This window comes from Bicyclus anynana, chromosome 19 (assembly GCF_947172395.1).
Source record: "Bicyclus anynana chromosome 19, ilBicAnyn1.1, whole genome shotgun sequence".
In the NCBI taxonomy this organism is placed as follows: domain Eukaryota; kingdom Metazoa; phylum Arthropoda; class Insecta; order Lepidoptera; family Nymphalidae; genus Bicyclus; species Bicyclus anynana.
In genome coordinates this window covers 12,120,224-12,141,556 of record NC_069101.1, presented here as the reverse complement: position 1 = coordinate 12,141,556, position 21,333 = coordinate 12,120,224, and the positions used below count along the sequence as shown (strand labels likewise).

The window sequence follows — 21,333 nt, the reverse complement described above, 5'->3', positions numbered from 1 at the left end:
TTATAGTTTTTCCTCGGGCTGGTCTTCCTTTGTCTGCTGGACCTGGTTCCAGGGTTGTTGCTCCCCGGAGCCGAACAACGTGTACACCACTATCTCGATTAGATACAACCCTATCGTGACGAAGAATATCACCCGCCACGCTGAAATTGTTTGCTGAAATTGCAAAATGAAGGAATTATTAGTTTCTATATAAAGTTAAAAGTTTTGTGTTTTTGTATGTAACGGATAAACTCAAACTATTGGACCGATTTGAAAAATTCGTTCACTAGTAGAAAGCTACATTATCAGGGAGTAACATAGACTATATTTTATCTCAGTTTTCTTACGGAAGTAGGAGCCAATTCAGTTTTACTAGTATTACAAGAAAAGTCTCCTTCCAGTTGCTATTTTCTTTACCACGGGTCCATGCACCTTCTACAGCCCTACTCGATGTGTACTGTTTACCAACAATCAAATTAAAAATAAGGATATAAATCGCTAGTCATTTCACACCTAATAATAATTTTATTTAACTTGTTCTTATATTAATGAAAATAAATAATATTTTTTACCGATTAATAAGCTTCTAAGTAATAAATATAGTTGTTATTTTGAATAACATTTTATAAACAAACGAAAAATATTTTAAAATAAATCAGTAATGAAATGACATGCGTTTTCTACCTTTATTTGTATGTTGGTAAACAGTGCACATCAAGTAGGGCTGTATAAGTAGGCTGTATACGTTCAACGATAGACTGCATTGACACTTACCATAAGGCGCTTCTTGCAAGCCTTTATACCTAACAATGTCCGGCTCGAAGGACCAAATTATTATTATCATATTTTCACTGAATTTGTACGTTTTCAATAAAGCAAAGTATCTATGCTAACTAGTTACTTGGAAATATATTATGGGGAAGCAGAAACGGTTTTATGACGTGATAGTTAAAGATTATAAGTAGTCCATATTAAGTTGTTGTTACTTTAGTACTTACGTTGCCATGGGTCAAAACGCCTACGAAAATTGGTACTACGATGCCTGGTATCGTGGCCACCGTGTTAGTCATCGCCATAAGGGTACCTGTTGAGAATAACATTATTTTTAAAAACGAAGAAAGATTCGAAGGAAATGTTAAAACATAAAGAAAAGCCGCCATCTCTCAATGACAGAGACAGACTGCTCGCTTTCTCCCACTACCGGTGTATATACAAACACTACAGTATAGAATAACATACCTGCGAAGTTGGGTGCGATGTCGATATGGTTGGACAGGAAGCCGCAGAACATGCCGCCGATGGCAGTGACGCCGATGGCGGTGAAGGCCACCGCCGCGCCGCGGTTACAGCCCACGTAGCAAAGCACCAACAGACACGTCGCCGGCACCACTGACGCTGAACAATGTAAAGCCTCTATTACACTACTTGCTTCGAAGTCCCGAAGTTAGCTGGGAAGTGTAACGAGGCGTTTCGTGTTTAACGTCTGATGTGAGTGGTGGTGGGAGAGAGGCGTAAATTAATTGATTATGAAACACGGCTAAAACTCACGTGATATTAGGTCGGAGTATGCCCGACTAGTTTCGAACCCATACGGGGCCCTTAGTCATGAGCTGGTTCTTGCATAGCGGCACGATCCAAACTCACGATAGTTTAAATTCTAAAAGAGGCGTAAATGTTGCAGTCCGCTGCCCTCTTAGTTTACTCGTAAGATGAAAAAGAATTAACATTAGCCTGTTCTATGTTTGCCTTATCAGCCGTTAGACGTCCACTGCTGGACATAGGCCTCTTGCATAGACCTCCATGCACAACAGTCTCGAGCCGCCAGCATCCAGCGTCTATACCTATACACTATTGTTTGATAAGATGAACACAAGTGCTTGAATGAATGTCTCATACTTACCAAACAGAGTGCCGATTTTTCTGGCTGTAGTTGTGGTTATGTAAGACTTCCCGCGAAGCCAATCCAAAGTTTTGCTGAGACCTAGACTGAAGAACCACAGCGAGAGGAACGGAAGCGCCGTTGCCACTGCATTCTGATTATAAACAACAACAAATGTATAATAATCAGACTGCGAAATATAGAGGATTTTAGGTAATACAAAGAGAAGAATTAATTATGAACAACACTCCATACTTCATAATTTATTCTTCTCTTTTGTTGGTATGATAGAAAACTTTTAATTATAAACAAAAGGCAAACAAATAGTAATCAGACTTCTAGAAAAGGATTGTGGACTTAGGCAATACAAAGAAGAGATGTAAATGGAATATGATAGCTAAATGGTGGATGATATTTGCTACGATTTAAGTCAATTTATTACATAAACAAACATTAGTTAGTACCTACAGCAAAAGCTCGATATTCGCAGGCGATACGTTCTGCTGTGCCGCGAATACTTAAATCGTGAATATGGAATGAAATTTTCTATGGGACAAAATTAAAAAGAATAGTTGAAGTTCTTGATTAAATACTGTCTTCAGACAATGGTTTGAACAATTTTGTGATTTACGTAATTTTCGGCAATCAGATCAGGTAGAAGTCTTTAGCCGCGAACATAGGAATTGGGTCACAATTTTTTAATCCGCGAATAGTGAAAACGCAAATAAATGAAGCGCAAATAATTAGCTTTTACTGTAGTACCAGACGATGACTGAGAATCCTCACCGAACCGACTACCGAAGACCACCACTCTCAGAATTCTGAGAGTGGTGGTGAAAAGTTTTAAGTTGTGATTGTGGACCGAGCAAAATGACCTCTTGAAAGTTTCTAATGAAATTCTCTCTATTCTCGTGACCTGATGAAAGTTTCTTACCTCGGCCATGTTGAACTTCAGCACTTGCTTCATGTAGAAGGGCAGCTCGATGAGCAGCATGTACCAGCCCCAGTTGGAACATGCGTGCGCTACCAGGATGGCCAGGAAAGGACCAGACGTCAGCACTGACTTCCACGGTACAGGTAATTTCTGTAAGGACAAGCAACTAGAATGAATAAAGTATAGAAGCCAGTAAAAGTGCCATTTCTAGCAAGCTTCTGTTTTTTGGGGTTGAAAATCAATATGTGTTTATACATACCTAATAATGCACCTAATAGCTCATATCTAAGAATTTTCATAATTCTCTACGAGTGTGAAGTCTGCCAATCCGCATTGGGCCAGCGTGGTGGACTAGCCTAAGCCCTCTCATTCTGGGAGGAGACTCGTGGCCAGTAGTGAGCCGTGGCCGAATATGGGTTGTTAATGATCAGATATAGATTGAAATAAATTGTAAATCCTGTAGGCTCAGTAAAAAGTTTACATACGAGTACTAATGTACCTACCTACTTGTAGGTAATACTTAATGTGTTTTGTGATTTGTAGTGGATGTCCCGATAATTTGGTAATGATGATGGTATGACATCTAATTTAAAGATAAGATTAGCCTCTTTTCCCTAAATTCGAGCAGGGGCTTGACCAATTCCGTAGCGATTCCATAATGTTTCAAAATTTCGTACCCTGATGGCCATTAAGCATATCGCAGGATTGTTTCGTATACCGATTTTGGACGTCATTGACTATTTCAATTACTCAAGTCGTACCACTCACTGAAGCAACATTACTAACGCCCTTAAATAAGATGTAAAGATATCAAGATGGTTTTGCAAAAGGTTGTGGTAAGCCCCAGAAGACAGTTTAGTTAAATATGCTGGTACCTTATGATCATGATCATCGGCTTTCCCTCCTAGTGAGGTGACGATCAGGTCGCGTTCCTCCTTGCTAATGAGTGCCTGCTGCTGTGGCGAGTCCTGCACCAGCAGCACCCACAGCACGCACCATATGCACGACAGACCGCCCATCACGTAGAACACGCTCTCCCAACCTGAAAATGTTACGCCCTTATTTCTGGTCGCTGGGAAATGCATTTACGCCTCCATTTACGCTTCCAGTAGAACTTGGGTACACAACATGGCGTATCTCGAGACGAGAGAAACGCAAATCAACCTAGAAGCAGCCAGGATAACCACCTAAATCAGTGATTTATGGTATCTTGGCTTGAACTATCTGCGTTCTATAGTTGGGACGTTAAAAGGGCAGCGCTGGAGTAGTAGGGCGGTAGGTAGCATTTGCTACAGGCCCACACTTAAGGGGGACTCCGCGCCCGATAAAAAAACAGTGCGTGAATAGGGTTCCAAAAGAAGTTAAACTAATATGTTGTTTGGAATCAGAAATCAGTTTGTAGTTTTAAAGTTGTTACGTAAATAAATACAAAAATAGTACCTTATACGATCAGACCTGCTCACCTGTTTAATCAGGCACTACAAGAGATCGCAGAAGCTTGCATTCTGATAAAAACTATTGAGTCATAGAATTTGTTTTTAAAATGCGACCACCACCTTAAGCAGTTTAAGTTCTCAGGAATATATGAAACCCTGATGGAGTCACCGACATCACATCACTAACTTTCTGTAATTCAGGGCTTTTTCATATAACAAAGCCAAACTTGATAGTTCATAGACCGATAAAAGACAAGACACAATCCGACGCTGTAAAGTCTTGCCACTACACAAACAAGACATTTAAATAATATTCCCAGAAGTTTGGAATCTTAATGCCCATCAGTTCCTTTGAGCTCTTGTCTTTAGGTTCATGGCACTTACCAAGGTTAGCAGTAAGCACTCCAGCCATAAGCATCGAGATGACTGTGCCCAGGGAAGTCCCGGCGTAAACTAGCGCCGCCATCACACTCCGCTCGGCTGGTGGCGCCCATTTGGACAGCAGCACGTGCATTGCAGGGAACGTTACGCCCTAGAGTAAAATTCAAAGTCAGACGGGATGTTGCTCTTTACCAGATAGAAAACCTTAGGTTTGCGAGTGGCAGAAAGGGGCTTGGTAGTTTCGGAAATTTTTCCAACTTTCCTTGCAACCTGGGGTAGGTACTGTCCGCCCCAAGTCGCAAGATAAGTCTGCTAAAAGTGCCAGTCATGATGCTTGTTCGTGCTCAACGAGCATCGATCGGCATTGATACGTTCTTGGGAGATTCTGGAGCCTTCCAAATATGTGCTGTGCTTAGTACGGAGACTGTTTTAGTGGGTAGATGGCAAATCATCATTATCAGCCATCCTAGTCAGGGTCAGGCCCTCTTCTAATAGCAGAAGGTATAAGCTCTCAGCTCCCAAGGCGATTTTTTTTGAGGGAAGTAGGGCAGGTTTGAAACGTGGACGATTATTATCAAATGTTAATAGTAATGAATACCTAAGTAGGACCGTAGGCTTAACGCGCTTCCCGGCCTGTCACCATCTTCCCAACACCAGACTGAGAGTTTTATTTAAAACTCTAAAAATAGAAAAGCACAAAAGTCCGATACAGGACTTGCACCCAGGACTTAGTCATCGAAAGCCTTTTGCGGCGAGGAGGCCGACCATGACCATGGAACATAACTCTGAAAAATCCTCTAGAAAAAATAGGTGTTCAGTTGATACTCACCCCTCCAATTCCCTCTCCGATCCTCATGACCACCACAGCCGCGTGGTGCGCCTGCGCCATCACCGGCGTCAACAGCGTGCACACCACGTTGATGGACACACTGAAGAACATCACCCATTTGGCTGAGAACAACTCGGCTATACGCGCACCTAGAACATTTAATTATTTTTATTATTTTATTATAATTATTTTTTGGAATTAAAGACATAGTCACGCTAAACTCTACAGTTATATATCTTCTTGAAAATAATTATTAATCAAGTCTTAAACTCTTCCAGTGCGCTTTCATTTGAGACCCACTCGAGTATATTTGCAGACATTCGGTTATTCTTCCCCACTTTCACAACTTTTAAACGGCTCTACCGATTTTCTTCTAATATATTTATAAGAACACTCACCCACAGTCCTGCACCTTTCACCTGCACCTTTCATACAAAAAAGCTTGGGAGCTAACATTGTTGGTTGGATTTAACATTGATATTATCTTACCGGGAATCTGCGAGACGAAATATCCCCAAAAATAACAGCTGAGTATAATTCCCTGGATTTCGGTGGACCACGTAAATGGTCCATCTGCTTCCTGCAACAGACATTCATGATTCAATGTTATTACTTTAAGATATACCTACTCGTGCTATTTATCTAATTGGAAAAAAAACATTATTTTCGGTAATGTCCAATTTAAAAACAATCATAACAATTTATGAGTTAAAGATACGGTAATACGGTACGGTAAGAAATAGTAAGACCTTTTTCCAATCCAAATATCCTAAATGTAATGAAGAAATATAATTCAGTGCAAAAATGCCTTTTTCATTGTTCATTTGTTTAAACAATAATGTCAAAAGATATCAAGTGTACGAGTGTCATTCATAGCCTCCATATGTAAGCCTAACATACGATCGAACCACGTACTTACCTAGTGTAGAGAAATAGACTTACTCAGCATTTAACTACCTACTATCGTAAATAGGGATTGTGTTGATGAAACAGAAATGGGTGATCTATAAATAAACAAATCAACAAATCGGGTTATCCACGCCACGTGGATAACCCGAACAGAAAGTGACTACAGACTTGTTATTCTCAAATTTATATTTCTGTTCGTCGTTGGGTTCACCGTTGAAACATGGTGTGGCATGGATTCAATAAACATTCATGTGTGAACAATTTATTTCTATTTATGACTTTGCCTAATAGGTAAAGACACAAATAGAAATATTGTTACGATCTACAAAACAATATGTACCTATGTATGTCCTTTTTTAACGTTATGGGAAACTTTATTTGATGCACGATTAAGTAATTTTACACATTGATTTAAATGTATTTAGGTAACTTTATAACTATCGTATAGGTTTCGAAAGTTTGTTCAAGAAAGTTGCGGTTTTCACTTGAAAGTCATAAAGGTGAGTTTTAGGTTCTCAAACAACCAACCATATTGAAACTTCCCTCGCTGTATGAGCTCTCCATGAAAGTCTCAGGAGAGGCGTTTATGAAATTGTCATCTCTTCACTGTCAAGCCTTCAGACTCTCTTTCTCTCTTCAGTGACAGTGACAGTCCTTTATGACTGAGGATCGTGACCACCTCGGCGAGTCATTTTTCTCTAGACTATGCTCCCCCATCAAGTACGGTTTCTGGGCATTTGGATTGGCACTATAAAAGGTACGAGCACCTGTTTGCTTGAGAAGATCCGATCGGTCGCGAGTCCATACGGCGAACGGAGCAGTCGCTCCAGGCGCCAAATCCTAGAGAGCGCCGAAATGATAATCCTACTCAATCCGTAGACGGTACTGCGACTGATTTTCAATTGGTCACCCCAGAGTATGGTCGAGATCTTCGCGTTCCATTCTTACTTTACACTCATAATTTGGTATAGATATCTACATAATATAAGGAACAAACAGGAGAGGCGCCACAATTGGATCTCGCTCCGTTTTGAAATTTACTTCGGGCCGGCGCTGGGTTGGAGATCTACATCGTGGCCGTTTTGGCACAATTTCGACTTGGGGCTCTCTTTTGGCACAATTTCTGCGCTCGCCCAAACATCCTAACGGAAGTGTCCCTTAAATAAGATGCCTTACAGCGAATACATAAAAGCTGTATCAGCGTTGAAATTAGCAGTATCAACGAGTATGTATGGATTTTGACTTATAGAATAACACTTAGACCAACGCCACCAATGTTGTAATTGAAAATGGTTACAAAGGAATCAAACATCATCAATGAACATAACTTTCAAATTCATTGGCCAGCATGGGTCAAATTAAGGTTAACGTCACGCCATTATTCATATTTAGGTTATCCTAAATTCCACGACAATTTTCTTTACGTCTACGAACTAGGTAGCGACCTATAGCTTAGCAACTTCGTACGTAACACTCCCGATGGTCCGCGCGGGGGGCGTGTAGCGATGAATGAAAACCCCACGACCTCACTTCCCCGCACGCATTTCTCACTCGCGCAGTCTTTCCCCCTGTCGCCCGCATGTCATGCGAGTGTCATCAACTAACTTACCTGACTATAATACGATACGATAAGCTATTTTTTTTTTCAAATTGTGTAATTGCCGAAGACTCCAGGGTGGCCATTATCAGCCAATAAGAACGCATTTTAACGGCCAACATTCCTTGTTCGAGAGGCAATATGGAGTTTAGACCCACCATCCTATTCCTATGAACGAATCTACAGGCCTATGGTTTTAACTGATTAATTCTTGTAATAAAGAAAATCTTAATATTTCATAGCCCGAACCCAAAACATTGTGATCTGAAGCCAAAGCAGTTATTGACTATTGGAAAATTTTAATTATTTATTATCTGGGATTACTCAAAGTACTGGTAGATTATTATTAAAAGTATCATAATACGGTATCTTTTACGAGTATCATAATATTATCATCTATACTTCTAAACTAATATTATAAAGCTGAAGAGTTTGTTTGTTTGAACTGAACGCGCTAATTGAACGCGCTAATCTCAGGAACTACTGGTCCGATTACAAAAAATCTTTCAATGTTAGATAGCCCATTTATCGAGGAAGGCTATAGGCTATATATTATTCCCGTATTCCTACGGGAACGAGAACCACGCGAGTGAAACCGCGCGGCGCCAGCTAGTAATTTATAGATTCAAGCATAGAATTATCAACAAAACAAAACACAATACAAATTGAGATTTGGAATCGATCCAAAATTCCATCAAAATCTTTACATAAACAGCACTAAACACATCAGAAGTTTATTTCAGAGACAACTGTAAAATTGTAGTGGGATTGGGAAAGCTCGTAGTAGTTAGGAATGTAGGTACGTAGGTAAGTACTACAAATAGGTCAGTAATCAGTATTAACCACAAAACATAAATCACTTAGCCCTCATACGCACGAGAGTTTATTTAACCGACGTTAAAAAACGTCCTTAATTTTTAGAGTTACAGTTTTTAAAATTTGTTTATCTATAGGTATATAAAAATGAATTGCTGTTCGTTAGTCTCGCTAAAACTCGAGAACGGCTTAACGGATTTATCTTATCTTGGTCTTGAAATGTTCGTGGAGGTATAGGAAAGGTTTAAAAGGTGAGAAAAAATCAAATAATTTCCGGGAAAACCCTAAAAACTGCCCTTTTCTATTTCCCATACAAACGTTTAAGAGTCATGCGGTAGGGGTAGGGTAGGGGTACGGTAGGTGTAGGGTAGGGGTACGGTAGGGGTAGGGTAGGGGTAAGGTAGGGGTAGGGTAGGGGTAGGGTAGAGTAGGGGTAGGGTAGGGGTAGGGTAGGGTGGGGTAGTGTAGGGGTACAGGTATAGAAGGATAGAGTAGGGATAGAGAATAAATGCACTTATGTCAAAACGAAGCTTGACCGGGTTCGCTAGAAAATCATAAAAAACAATACAATTTCAAAGTGGTGAAATAGGGCTTGAAAGTTTACATTGAATGCCACGCGGACGGAGTCGCGGGTGTCCGCTAGTCTTAATATATAAATGCAAAAGGTCAAAAACGAATATCTCGAAAACATCACGATATCTGGAAAACGGCTTGACGTACAAAGATGAAATTGGGCAGGGAGGTAGTTCGTAGATAGTAGACGTCCACTAAAGAAAGGAAATTGCGAGAGGGTTGGTTTAAGGAGGTCTAAGGGCGGACGAAATCGCAGGCGTGCGCTACTAATGGTAAAACGTACATGCTCGATTTTATTTGAACCATCGAGTTAGGTCTAACTGGATGGTTAGATAATTTTTATGAATAGTAGGTACCAGCACAATTAATAAAATAGCTACTAGGTAACTAGATAAACAAAAAATAATATATTTCCCCACAAGGTCTATAAACCTTGGGTTATTTGGGCTCCGTAGTCAACAAGGAACCCTTAGGTTAATGGTTGATAGCTACTCCATCAACCTATTTCAACGGAATACTACAATGGCAGGCCTCACTGTGGGTTGGCGTGATAAGGATTTATCAAAACATTTTCCCAAAAGAGGCAATTATGTAGATAAACTGATTTGTTTGCATTGTTTAAGCGCGCAACTAAATCCACGTATCTCAAATCTTTATATAGCGAATTGGGACGATCGTTATTCGTTGAAATATACGTTTATTTGTATTACTAAAAGCGGGAGACAAATGGGGTTTACGATTATTTATTAAAAGCACATTCGCATTCCTGCTATAAATACATACTTGCCTATATTTTTAGCCGAAGATGGGAGCTTTTATTTTAGTATGTAGGTACATTATTCAGTCCTTTCTTGTTAGAGTACAATGTATATAGCCTACCCCAGAAATATTCCTACTTTATACAAAATAAGAGTCAAAGTCACTCAGCGGGCGATGGAGCTATACTTGGAGTTTCTCTGCATGATTGAATTAGATGGACTGATGAGTTTCTCTGCATGATTGAATCAGATGGAATGAGGAGATCCGCGGACAAACCAAAGTCACTGACATAGCTCAGCGAGTTGCGAAGCTGAAGTGGCAATGGGCAGGCCACATAGTTCGAAGAGCCGATGGACGTTGGGGTCCCAAGGTGCTGGAATGGCGATCCGAAACCCGCACCGGAACGCGCAGTGTTAGTCGACCACCCCCCTAGGTGGATATCAAGCGGGTTGCAGGGAGCTGCTGGATGCTGGCGGCTCGAGATCGATGTGCTTGGAGGTCCATGCAAGAGGCCTATGTCCAGCAGTGGTCGTCCATCGGCTGATAAGGTAAGGTAAGGTATAGAAATAAGGGTTCCCAACTGTCTCGAGTATACAGTAAGAGCCTATGTGGCGTCAGATCATAGGATGGGCTAAGAAATATTGCATATTTCTTTCTTCCTAAAAATTCTTGGTAAAATACACGGTTTTTTTTAAAGTTAAGTATAAATAAATATTTGGACAATACACACATCCTCACTATCTAGCCCTAAAGCAAGCATTGACTGTGTTATGGGAACCAATTTCATTATAAACATTTTTATACTACACATAAATAGTCAATGGCGAAGGTTGGAATTTGACGAAGGAAAGCCGTCCCTAAGAAAAGGAACTATATCGCATATCGCATGATAAAAACTGCGGTTCCTCATACATCCATACATATTTAATACAATAATGAATATGTAACATACATGGATTTTTCAAAGGTAACCCGACGGGAATCGGCCTCTATAGACTCTTCGCCGCTAATAAATAGGCACTTCTATACTGAAACACACCCATTTATACGTGATACGTATTCACACCCATATACTGGAAAATGTCCGTTTATCGCACAAATATTTTCAAGTCGTGAGAAATGAACCTACGGCCTTTAAGACAGAATGCAAGATTACTACCCACTGTGCCACGCGGCGCCGTGCCTCGGAAAGCACACTAAGCTGTCGCGTCGGTTCCTGTCATAATTAATACTCGTAACATCTGTAATCGTTACAGAATCAAATCCTTTCACCCTAAGCTGCCAACCCGCATTGAAGAAGCATGGTGGGTCTAAGCTACTTAAACATAGGTAACAGTGGCGAAGGGTGGAATTTTGACGAAACTAAGTCGTCCCGAACAAAAAGGAAATTTATGCCGCTTGATACAAAAACCGGTTTCTCATACATCCATACTTAACGATACATTTCAACAATGAATGGATTTTTATAAGGTATCCCGGTGGGAATCGGCTTTTATGGACTCACCGCTGATAGGTAATACTGACGATCATGGCATACCTTAGCATGCGCGGAGCTTGTAACGGGCTCGCAGTCGACTTCAGCAAGCGTATTGTTATGGCTGCCATGGTCTGGTTTCCCCTCGTTCATCTTGATGGCGGTATGGTTCAGCATGCCCACCATGGCGACGGAGAGATTCACCTTCAACCCATACACTATCGCCATGCCGATGGAACCCAGCACCGCGAGAATGTAACGGGCGGATATGAACCCTGAAAAAAAATCATCATTGAGACCTCGTGTATCATGAACTTTAGGTAGGTATACCTTTGTACAGGTTTACTTTGACCTCGTAATTCGTACTTATTAATCCAATTTAAATTTAGCGCAGCTTTTGTACAAAAGTTCTTTTAACTTTCCATACAAACTTACAAAGACTGTTTAACTTTCAACGCCTGTTTCACCCCCTTTGGATTTATATTTTGCAATAAAAAACATCCTATAGCCTTCTTCTTGGTATTAAATCGTGCCAAGTTTCATTTGACTTTATTCAGTAGTTTCAGCGTGATGCCCGGTCAACATAAAATACCTCGTCGTCGTCGTCATCAACCCATATTCGGCTCACTGCTGAGCTCGAGTCTCCTCTCAGAATGAGAGGGGTTAGGCCAATAGTCTACCACGCTGGCCCAATGCGGATTGGCAGACTTCACACACGCAGAGAATTAAGATAATTCTCTGGTATGCAGGTTTCCTCACGATGTTTTCCTTCACCGATTGAGACACGTGATATTTAATTTCTTAAAATGCACACAACTGAAAAGTTGGAGGTGCATGCCCCGGACCGGATTCGAACCCACACCCTCCGGAATCGGAGGCAGAGGTCATATCCACTAGGCTATCACAGCTCTATAAAATACCTACGGACAGACAAACTTCAGACAGATGTCTAAAAATGTAATGTAATGTAAAAATGTATGTATCGATTATTAATGCCCTCCAACTAAAATTTTAGAAATATCTTCAATGTATGTACAATTTGACCTGTTGCAGTTTCATTATATTAAGTTTAAATAGATTTCTCAGCCTGAGAATATTTCCCAGAACTCGAACCAAGGACTTCGTGATTTAAAGCCACATATCCTAACCACTGGAGCAACGAGGTAAATAGGTACTTACTTACGTATCATTTATCCTGGTGGCTTTATACAACGTGTCCCAAAATTCAACGATAAGCGGGCGCCAAAAGATTGACCTGCTCATGAGCACTTAAGGAAAAATAATAAAAAAAATATACCTAAATTTTTTTTTTAGTTACAAAATAAATTTTAAAATTCTTTGAAAATTTACACCTTGTATGATATTTTGAACTACCGCAGCTACAATTTCTTAAATATGCTTAAGATTTTTTTTGTATCGGAACCTAAGTAGTACTACTATTCACCACAACTCTTAAAAACACCACAATGCCCGCAGTTTTTACACAAAAAAATATCAAAATATTTTTTTTCCCTCAAATTTTTAAAGATTTTTACTTTCAGTCTACTTTGACTCATGGTCTTGCAAAAAAAAGTATGAACACCGCTATGGCAAGTTATTTTCAAAGTTGACGCAACTAATCAAGATTTCAAAATAGTATAATACCCTAGGATAACTAGTCGCAAAAAAAAAATATGCGTACCATTTGTAAACAAGAACTAAATTTCTAAAATGTTTTTGCTCCTAGAAATCACTTTTACTTTATGCACAAAATGATGTGAGTCATACGTTGCAATTTCCTAGAATTTTAATGGAACGAACGATAACATTTAAAAATAAGAGAGAGAGAGAGAGAGAAAGATAGCGATAAGTATACGTTAGAGAGGGATAGACAGATGTTCTTTGTTGAATGACAATGATGCAGGTAAAGAAAATCCTGTTCCCAGCAAGTCAGTACGCTCTGCTCCTTTGTTTACTGCGCAACTTTCCGTATTCAATTGACGTGGCTCTCGTACTAACGACTTTTGGCTTTGCATTTTGGACTGGACTTAAGTGATCTGCAAACTGAACTGACCTGGCATTATTTTGGACTGTGCCTGTGTTTTGTGAATTGGACTTTTGGTGTATTTTGGACTGTTTAGCGTTATCATGCCGCAACCATACACGCCGATGGAATACGCTAACATGCATCTCATTTATGGAGAATGTCGGTGCAATGCTAACGCTGCTAGCAGATTGTATCGAGAAAGGTACCCAAACGCTCAAAGATATCCAGATTATCGGGTATTTATGAATGTGCATCAAGCGTTTTCGGAGGGTCGTTTGCCGTCAGCTAGAAGAAACGCTGGAAGACCTAGATCGGAATGCGATGAAGAAGTTCTCAATGAAATAAACATTGATTCAACTACCTCAGTGCGTGCCATAGAAGCAGCTACGGGAATCCCAAAAAGTTCAGCACATCGAATACTAAAACGTCATCGGCTACACCCATATCATTACAGACGTGTACAAACGTTACTATCACGGGACTATCCACTGCGGATCGCATTTTGCCGAGTGATGCTTCAAAAGCATCGGGAAGATCCTCAGTTCTTGGATAAAGTACTATGGTCGGATGAAACAACCTGCAAGAAAGATGGCTATTTAAATCTTCACAACCTACACAGCTGGAGCAATGAGAATCCGCACCTGATGAGAGAAGACAAATCCCAATATCAATTTAAGGTCAACTTATGGACGGGCATTTTAAATGGAAAAGTGATTGGGCCTTTTGAATTACAAGGAAACTTAGATGGGGACAGTTATTTGAACTTTTTACAAAATGATTTGCAAGAATTACTAGAAGACGTCCCCCTAAGCGACCTTCAAAATATGTGGTATCAAAATGATGGTTGCCCAGCTCACTACGCTCGTCCTGTGAGACAATACCTAGACCACGAGTATCCGGGGCGTTGGATCGGGCGACTTGGTCCTATCCTATGGCCACCCCGATCACCCGACCTAAACCCCCTGGATTTCTTTTATTGGGGTTGTCTCAAAGACAGGATCTACGCAAAACCGATTACGACATTGGACGAGCTTCGGCAAAAAATCACTCAGGCTGCGGCACATATCAATGCTAGAAGATATGCGCGAAAAATAAAACGGTCGTTTTTAAGGCGATGTCGTGCCTGTATTAATGCCGGTGGAAAACAATTCGAACATTTACTTTAATGTTGTGTAATTAAAATAACAAACACATTTTTGGAACATAGTAAAATTTATTACTAACAACAAGAACAATTAAGAAATTTGGTTCTTGTTTACAAATGGTACGCATATTTTTTTTTGTGACTAGTTATCCTAGGGTATTATACTATTTTGAAATCTTGATTAGTTGCGTCAACTTTGAAAATAACTTGCCATAGCGGTGTTCATACTTTTTTTTGCAAGACCATGAGTCAAAGTAGACTGAAAGTAAAAATCTTTAAAAATTTGAGGGAAAAAAAATATTTTGATTTTTTTTTGTGTAAAAACTGCGGGCATTGTGGTGTTTTTAAGAGTTGTGGTGAATTGTAGTACTACTTAGGTTCCGATACAAAAAAAATCTTAAGCATATTTAAGAAATTGTAGCTGCGGTAGTTCAAAATATCATACAAGGTGTAAATTTTCAAAGAATTTTAAAATTTATTTTGTAACTAAAAAAAAAATTTAGGTATATTTTTTTTATTATTTTTCCTTAAGTGCTCATGAGCAGGTCAATCTTTTGGCGCCCGCTTATCGTTGAATTTTGGGACACGTTGTATATAGGTATTGCACATGTGTTTCAAATAACATCATGTGTATTTCATAAGGAATAATAAAAATTTTAATAAAAAAAATACAACCGACTTCAAAACCTAAAAACGTACCCACTAAACTAAAAAGTGAAAAATAACATATGTTCTACCTGCTGATCAGTATGAAGGCGGTGCTTAGCCGGTGATGTATTAATTCAAGCCATGTGAGAATATCTTATAGATTTAGATTTTGCAGACAGTGTTGTTTCATGTGGTCATGTCAGAAATGGCTTAAATTAAGACAACACCGGCTAAGCACCGCCTTCATACTGATCAGCAGGTAGAACATATGTTATTTTTCACTTTTTAGTTTAGTGGGTACGTTTTTAGGTTTTGAAGTCGGTTGTATTTTTTTTATTAAAATTTTTATTATTTTTCTATTTTTAGTGTAAAATTTCATCTCAAACGAATACATCAGACCCCTAATGACAGTCAAAACCCATCTTGGTACAAAATTCTCAGCAATACAAATTAATCAAGCCCAAGCACAAGGTAGCTACCGCAAACCGTTAAGGGGTTCCCTTAATTGACCTTGGTCTTCATCATCAGACCCCTAATAACAGACACAACTCATCTACGTAGAAAGTTCTCAGCAATACGAATTAATCAAGGCCAAACACAAGGTAGTTACTGTAAACTGTTAAGGAGTTCCCTTAATTGTCCTTGGTCTTCATCACCAAACCCCTAAATGACAGTCACAACCTATCTATGTGGAAAGCTCTCATTAATACAAATTAATCAAGCCCAAACACAAGGTAACTGCTGTAAATCGCTGAGGAGTTCCCTCGTCTGTTTTATGGCTTCATCATCAGATCAATTTTTAACCTTCATGAAATTGTAGTGCTTAAAAGTACTAAATGGAAAAGTATACGAACACACTAGGCACTCATATAATTTTCGAAAGTTCCCCTCAATTTCTCCAGGATCCCATCATCAGATCTTGACATGATGGCAATGGGACCAATTGGGGACTATACCGTTTCAAACAAAAAAAGAATTTTTAAAATCGGTCCAGGCGTCTTTGAGTAATCGGTGTACATACATAAAAAAAAAAAAAAAAAAAAAAAAAAATACAGACCGAATTGAGAACCTCCTCCTTTTTGAAGTCGGTTAAAAAGCGTTGTAAACGATTCAGAAACTGGATATACTCTACACCTAGGTATAGTATTGGTATATCTAAGCCTATATTTAAGGTAATAGTAGACATGGCATAGTCTTATACCTCATAGCATCTGAGATGATCAATAAACAACCAATCTAAAATTGCTATTGCTATCAATCATCATCATCATATCAGTCGATGGACGTCCACTGCAGGACATAGGCCTTTTGTAGGGACTTCCAAACATCACGATACTGAGCCACCTGCATCCAGCGAATCCCTGCGACTTGCTTGATGTCGTCAGTCCATCTGGTGGGGGGTCGGCCAACACTGCGCTTACTAGTGCGGGGTCGCCATTCCAGCACTTTGGGACCCCAACGTCCATCGATTCTTCGAACTATGTGCCCCGCCCATTGCCACTTCAGCTTCGCAACTCGTTGAGCTATGTCTGTGACTTTGGTTCTTCTGCGGATCTCCTCATTTCTGATTCGATCACGCAGAGATACTCCTAACATAGCTCGATCCATCGCCCGCTGTGTGACTCTGAGCCTTCTTATGAGGCATTATATCAAAGAATAAAACAACAGAATTTTTAACAGCTGAAAATTCAATTTTTACTCTTATTCTACCTTCTTGTTTACTGTAATTAAATACTGTTTAAACATCTATAGCTTTTCTTGATTTTTTAAAAAATATATTCCTTAAAGAATATAGAATATCAAAAAGAAGAAAGTTCTGTTTTCAGCTGTGTCTATATCTTTTTTTTAATCCTTCAAAATATAATCATAAAAACCGTGTTACGAGCAGTTACTAAAAGTCCAACAGACGGGTATCGATCCCACGACCTCTCGTTGTAAGTCCGGCCCCTTAATCAGGGATCTATTAAAGCTTTTATATTACTGGTTTTATTTGCTTACTTCGTCGTTATCAAACCATATTCGGCTCACTGCTGAGCTCGGGTCTCCTCTCAGAATGAGAGGGGTTAGGCCAATAGTCCACCACGCTGGCCCAATGCGGATTGGCGGACTTCACACACGCAGAGAATTAAGAAAATTCTCTAGTGTGCAGGTTTCCTCACGATGTTTTCTTTCACCGTTTGAGACACGTGATATATAATTTCTTAAAATGCACACAACTGAAAAGTTGGAGGTGCATGCCCCGGACCGGATTCGAACCCACACCCTCCGGAGGCAGAGGTTATATCCACTGGGCTATCACTGATCTTATTTGCTTACTTGGCAGTAAATAATTACTTGGACAGTAAAGGTCGTTCCATCAATAACAATTGACCGACGAAACGCAAACAGCGGCTCGGTGCAAACAAAGTAAACAAATATTAATTGTAGGTGTACTTACTTTGTTTGTTCCATTGTTTTGACTGCATAGCAATAGCATTCTATGTTATCTTTTTTTTTTTTTTAAGAATATTTGCCATATCTTTTAAATATGTAAGTAGTAAGTATTGCTAGTATTAGTATATTAGCAATACTTACTACTTCATCCACGTAAAATTTAGTTTTTTACAAACCTCGAAAACCGTGGAATTTTTCGGGATGAAAAGCCCATGTGTTAATCCAGAGTAAAATCTATTTCCATTCCAAATTTCAGCCCGTTGCGACGTTAAAGAGTAACAAACATACATACAAACTTAAGCGTTTATAATATTAGTAGGATTCCCATTTCCCTCCAACTAGTCGGGGAAAAACTGTATTAGGGGGGGCACGACAATAGTCCAGCGGGACGGGGGTCGAACTACCACCCCTCGATGATGAGTCCGACCGCTTTACCGATGAGCTATTGGGGCTCTTTAATATCTAAACTAATATTACAATTTACAAAGATGTAAACTTTGTGATGTTGTAGGCCTGTAGGCGATTTTAATATAATCGTCAATTGACCCGAACTTGGCATCGAACCCAGGACCTCTCTATTGAAAACCACACTATTACCAACAGCACTAGAGAGGTCAAATTATCAATACACATAAATAAAATTTAAGTGTCTTGTCTATCTGTCTGTTTGTCCGGGCTAATCTATGGAACGGCTTGACCGATTTTAACAGGTCTTTTACTGGATTATAGAAGGATATTAAGCAACATAATAGAATAGACTTTTATCCCGGAAAAATACTGAAAAACTGAATTTTACCTACTATTAGTACCTGCTATAGCTTGGCAAGTTCGTTGATGACACTCCCATGACATGCGGGCGACGGGGGGGGAAGGACTGCGCGGGTGTGAGGTCGAGCGCGCGGGGCAGGGGGAAGGACTGCGCGGGTATGAAATCGTGCACGCGGGGCATCGCTACCCCCCTCTCGGCCCGCGCGGCCCATTGGGAGTGTTACGAACGAATTTGCCAAGCTATAGCTGTGCTACTAGTATACAATAATTACTTTTTTTTTATATTCTTTACAAGTTAGTCCTTGACTACAATCTCACCTGATGGTAAGTGATGATGCAGTCTAAGATAGAAACGGGCTTACTTGTTAGGAGAAGGATGAAAATCCACACTCCTTTCGGGACATCATACCGGAACGCTTGGTGGTAAGACTTTGCCGGTAGGGTGGTAACTAGCCCCGGCGGAAGCCTTCCACCAGCCAGACCTAGACCAATTAAGAAAATCTCAATCGGCCCAGCCGGGGATCGAACCCAGGACCTCCTTCTTATAAATCCACCGCGCATACCACTGCGCCACGGAGGCCGTCACTTAATTAATGTCTTGTTTTGCCACTGCACCCTGTCCCATAGCGTTCCATAATGACCTACGGGATATAGACGTGTGTGCTCTATGATATGGAATGTATGGACAAATAGATAGCAGACCGGTTTACGATGTCATTCAACTCTTGTACGTCACTAATTCTTGGAATCACACAATTAACATTGTATGACACATCTATATCTATATTACATATTTTTTGAAAATATAATATAGCCTATAGCACTCGGGAATAGTGTAGCTTCCCAAAAGTGAAAGAATTTTTCAAATCGGGCCAGTAGTTTCAATGCAAACAAACAAACAATCAAATCTTTCCTCTTAGTATTAGTAGGTATAGACTTGCAATTAGTCTGGCTTTACTTAGCTAGCAAGCCGTGAACTTTATAGATGCAAAAATGCTCTACCTACCTGAGAATCTGTTACGAAGGTTTTGTTCGCATATGTGCTTACCATAGTTACAAACGTTGTGCAAGCCACTTGCCTCAATGTCACTGTATCAAATTATAATATTGTTCAAAAATACTTAAGTACTGAAAATCTATTTATTTAACCGTTCGGAGCTACGATAATCAAAATCAAATACTTAATAACATACAAAAAAAAATATTTTAATACATATTATTATTATATTATTACCATTAGAGTTACTAGAAAGGAAAATGTTAAGCGTGTTTAATAAAATATTACAAATATGATCACAAGAACACCTGAAGATATGAATATTACATAAATTAAAATTGTAAACGTTCTTCACGTTAACACAAAGACAATAGGCGGTATTTTTTATTGATATCCTGACACGAATAAGAAAAAAAAGACACTTACGCCCTAAAATATTTCCTTTCGCCGGCACATCCATTTTCACTAACAACAGTACAAAACTGTAATAAACCAATTACTTGTTACATTTATTTTACCGTATTAGTTCAAAAGTTCGCGTCTAATCCTGAACGTAAATTTTTATATTCGAAATTCAAACTTTTGGTGAACGGCGACGGACACTGGTAAAGAGTTCTTCCAGACAAGACGCACGCAATATTATGAAATCATTTTACCGCCTGCATGCAACGTGCTTCCAAGCATGCACCCGAAAATATGTGTACGAACGAACTCGTCGCCCGTTTGAGCTTTCGCGCTCTTTCAAGGTGACCTTCAGGACTTATCAGGATCAATGAAATTGGGCGGTGGAAACACCTGTTTCTACAGTCATGAAAATTCAAAAAAATACAGGTTGATTTCGATGTAGATTTGTTTATAAATTCTACACGGCAAACGTATATATCGTAAACAAATTATAGGTATTTATTATAATAATAACCCTGTGACCTTTCCCTATTTCTTTCAGTTTTTATAGTATAGGAAAATTTGGCGCGTACGTGTAGTTTAGTGTTGTCAGAATCCTGAAAATATTTATTCAATCCTACCACCAAAGGCTACCCAAAGATGGCGCTACATGTACACATTCATTGTAAACATTATTTTTATGTTTAAACTATTTTCATCAATTTTATTTTTAAATAAATCATTAATTAATTAAATTACTTTAAGTTTTATTGTATAAATTTTTAATATTCTATCCGACTTTGATTTTAACCTGTAATTAAAATTTGTTGTCATTTGTCAATTATTGTCTATGTCAGTCATTGAAGTTTGTCAAATGTCAATTGTCATTGTCAATTTGTCAGTTTCAGAACTGTCAGCAGGGTTCCCAACTTAGGGGTTTTCCCCCCAGATTTAGGGGGCAAAAAGGTGAAATGGGATTTTTTTAGGGGTCTGAAATTTTTAGGGGTATTTTCAGGGATTTTTTGACTCTTTAATATTTTTAAATTGATGATAATTTTAATATTTCTTTCTTGGCCTAGCGACTTACAATGACATATAGTACGTTATTCTACAACCACTGAGGTAATTGGAGGCAATTTTCATCGAATAAAAAAAATTGGTAAATTTATTCATGATCATGTATGATTTCAAAAAATCTGAATCTTCAGATAAAGACGTAGTATTTTGTCTGTATTAAATATAGACTTTTGAAACATATGACAGAATATTATTTCTAAATTATTAATTTATATTTTTTAGGGGGACAACTCAATAAATATGGCGATTTTAGGGGTTTTTGACACCAACTTTAGGGATAAATATTTTGG

The 21,333-nt window shown here is 39.1% G+C and overlaps 1 protein-coding gene across 1 annotated transcript; it reads right to left on the bottom strand.

Moving 5' to 3' along the window:
- Positions 1-21,061, bottom strand: LOC112044615 (sialin). Its single transcript, XM_052887603.1, has 12 exons — positions 21,054-21,061; positions 20,009-20,064; positions 11,630-11,841; positions 5,928-6,018; positions 5,439-5,587; positions 4,613-4,760; positions 3,668-3,834; positions 2,793-2,942; positions 1,880-2,012; positions 1,219-1,374; positions 978-1,063; positions 1-153 (listed from the first exon to the last, which is right to left on the bottom strand). Exons 1-12 carry the CDS (start codon positions 21,059-21,061, stop codon positions 1-3), a joined length of 1,509 nt encoding a protein of 502 aa, XP_052743563.1.
- Between the last annotated feature and the right edge of the window lie 272 nt (positions 21,062-21,333).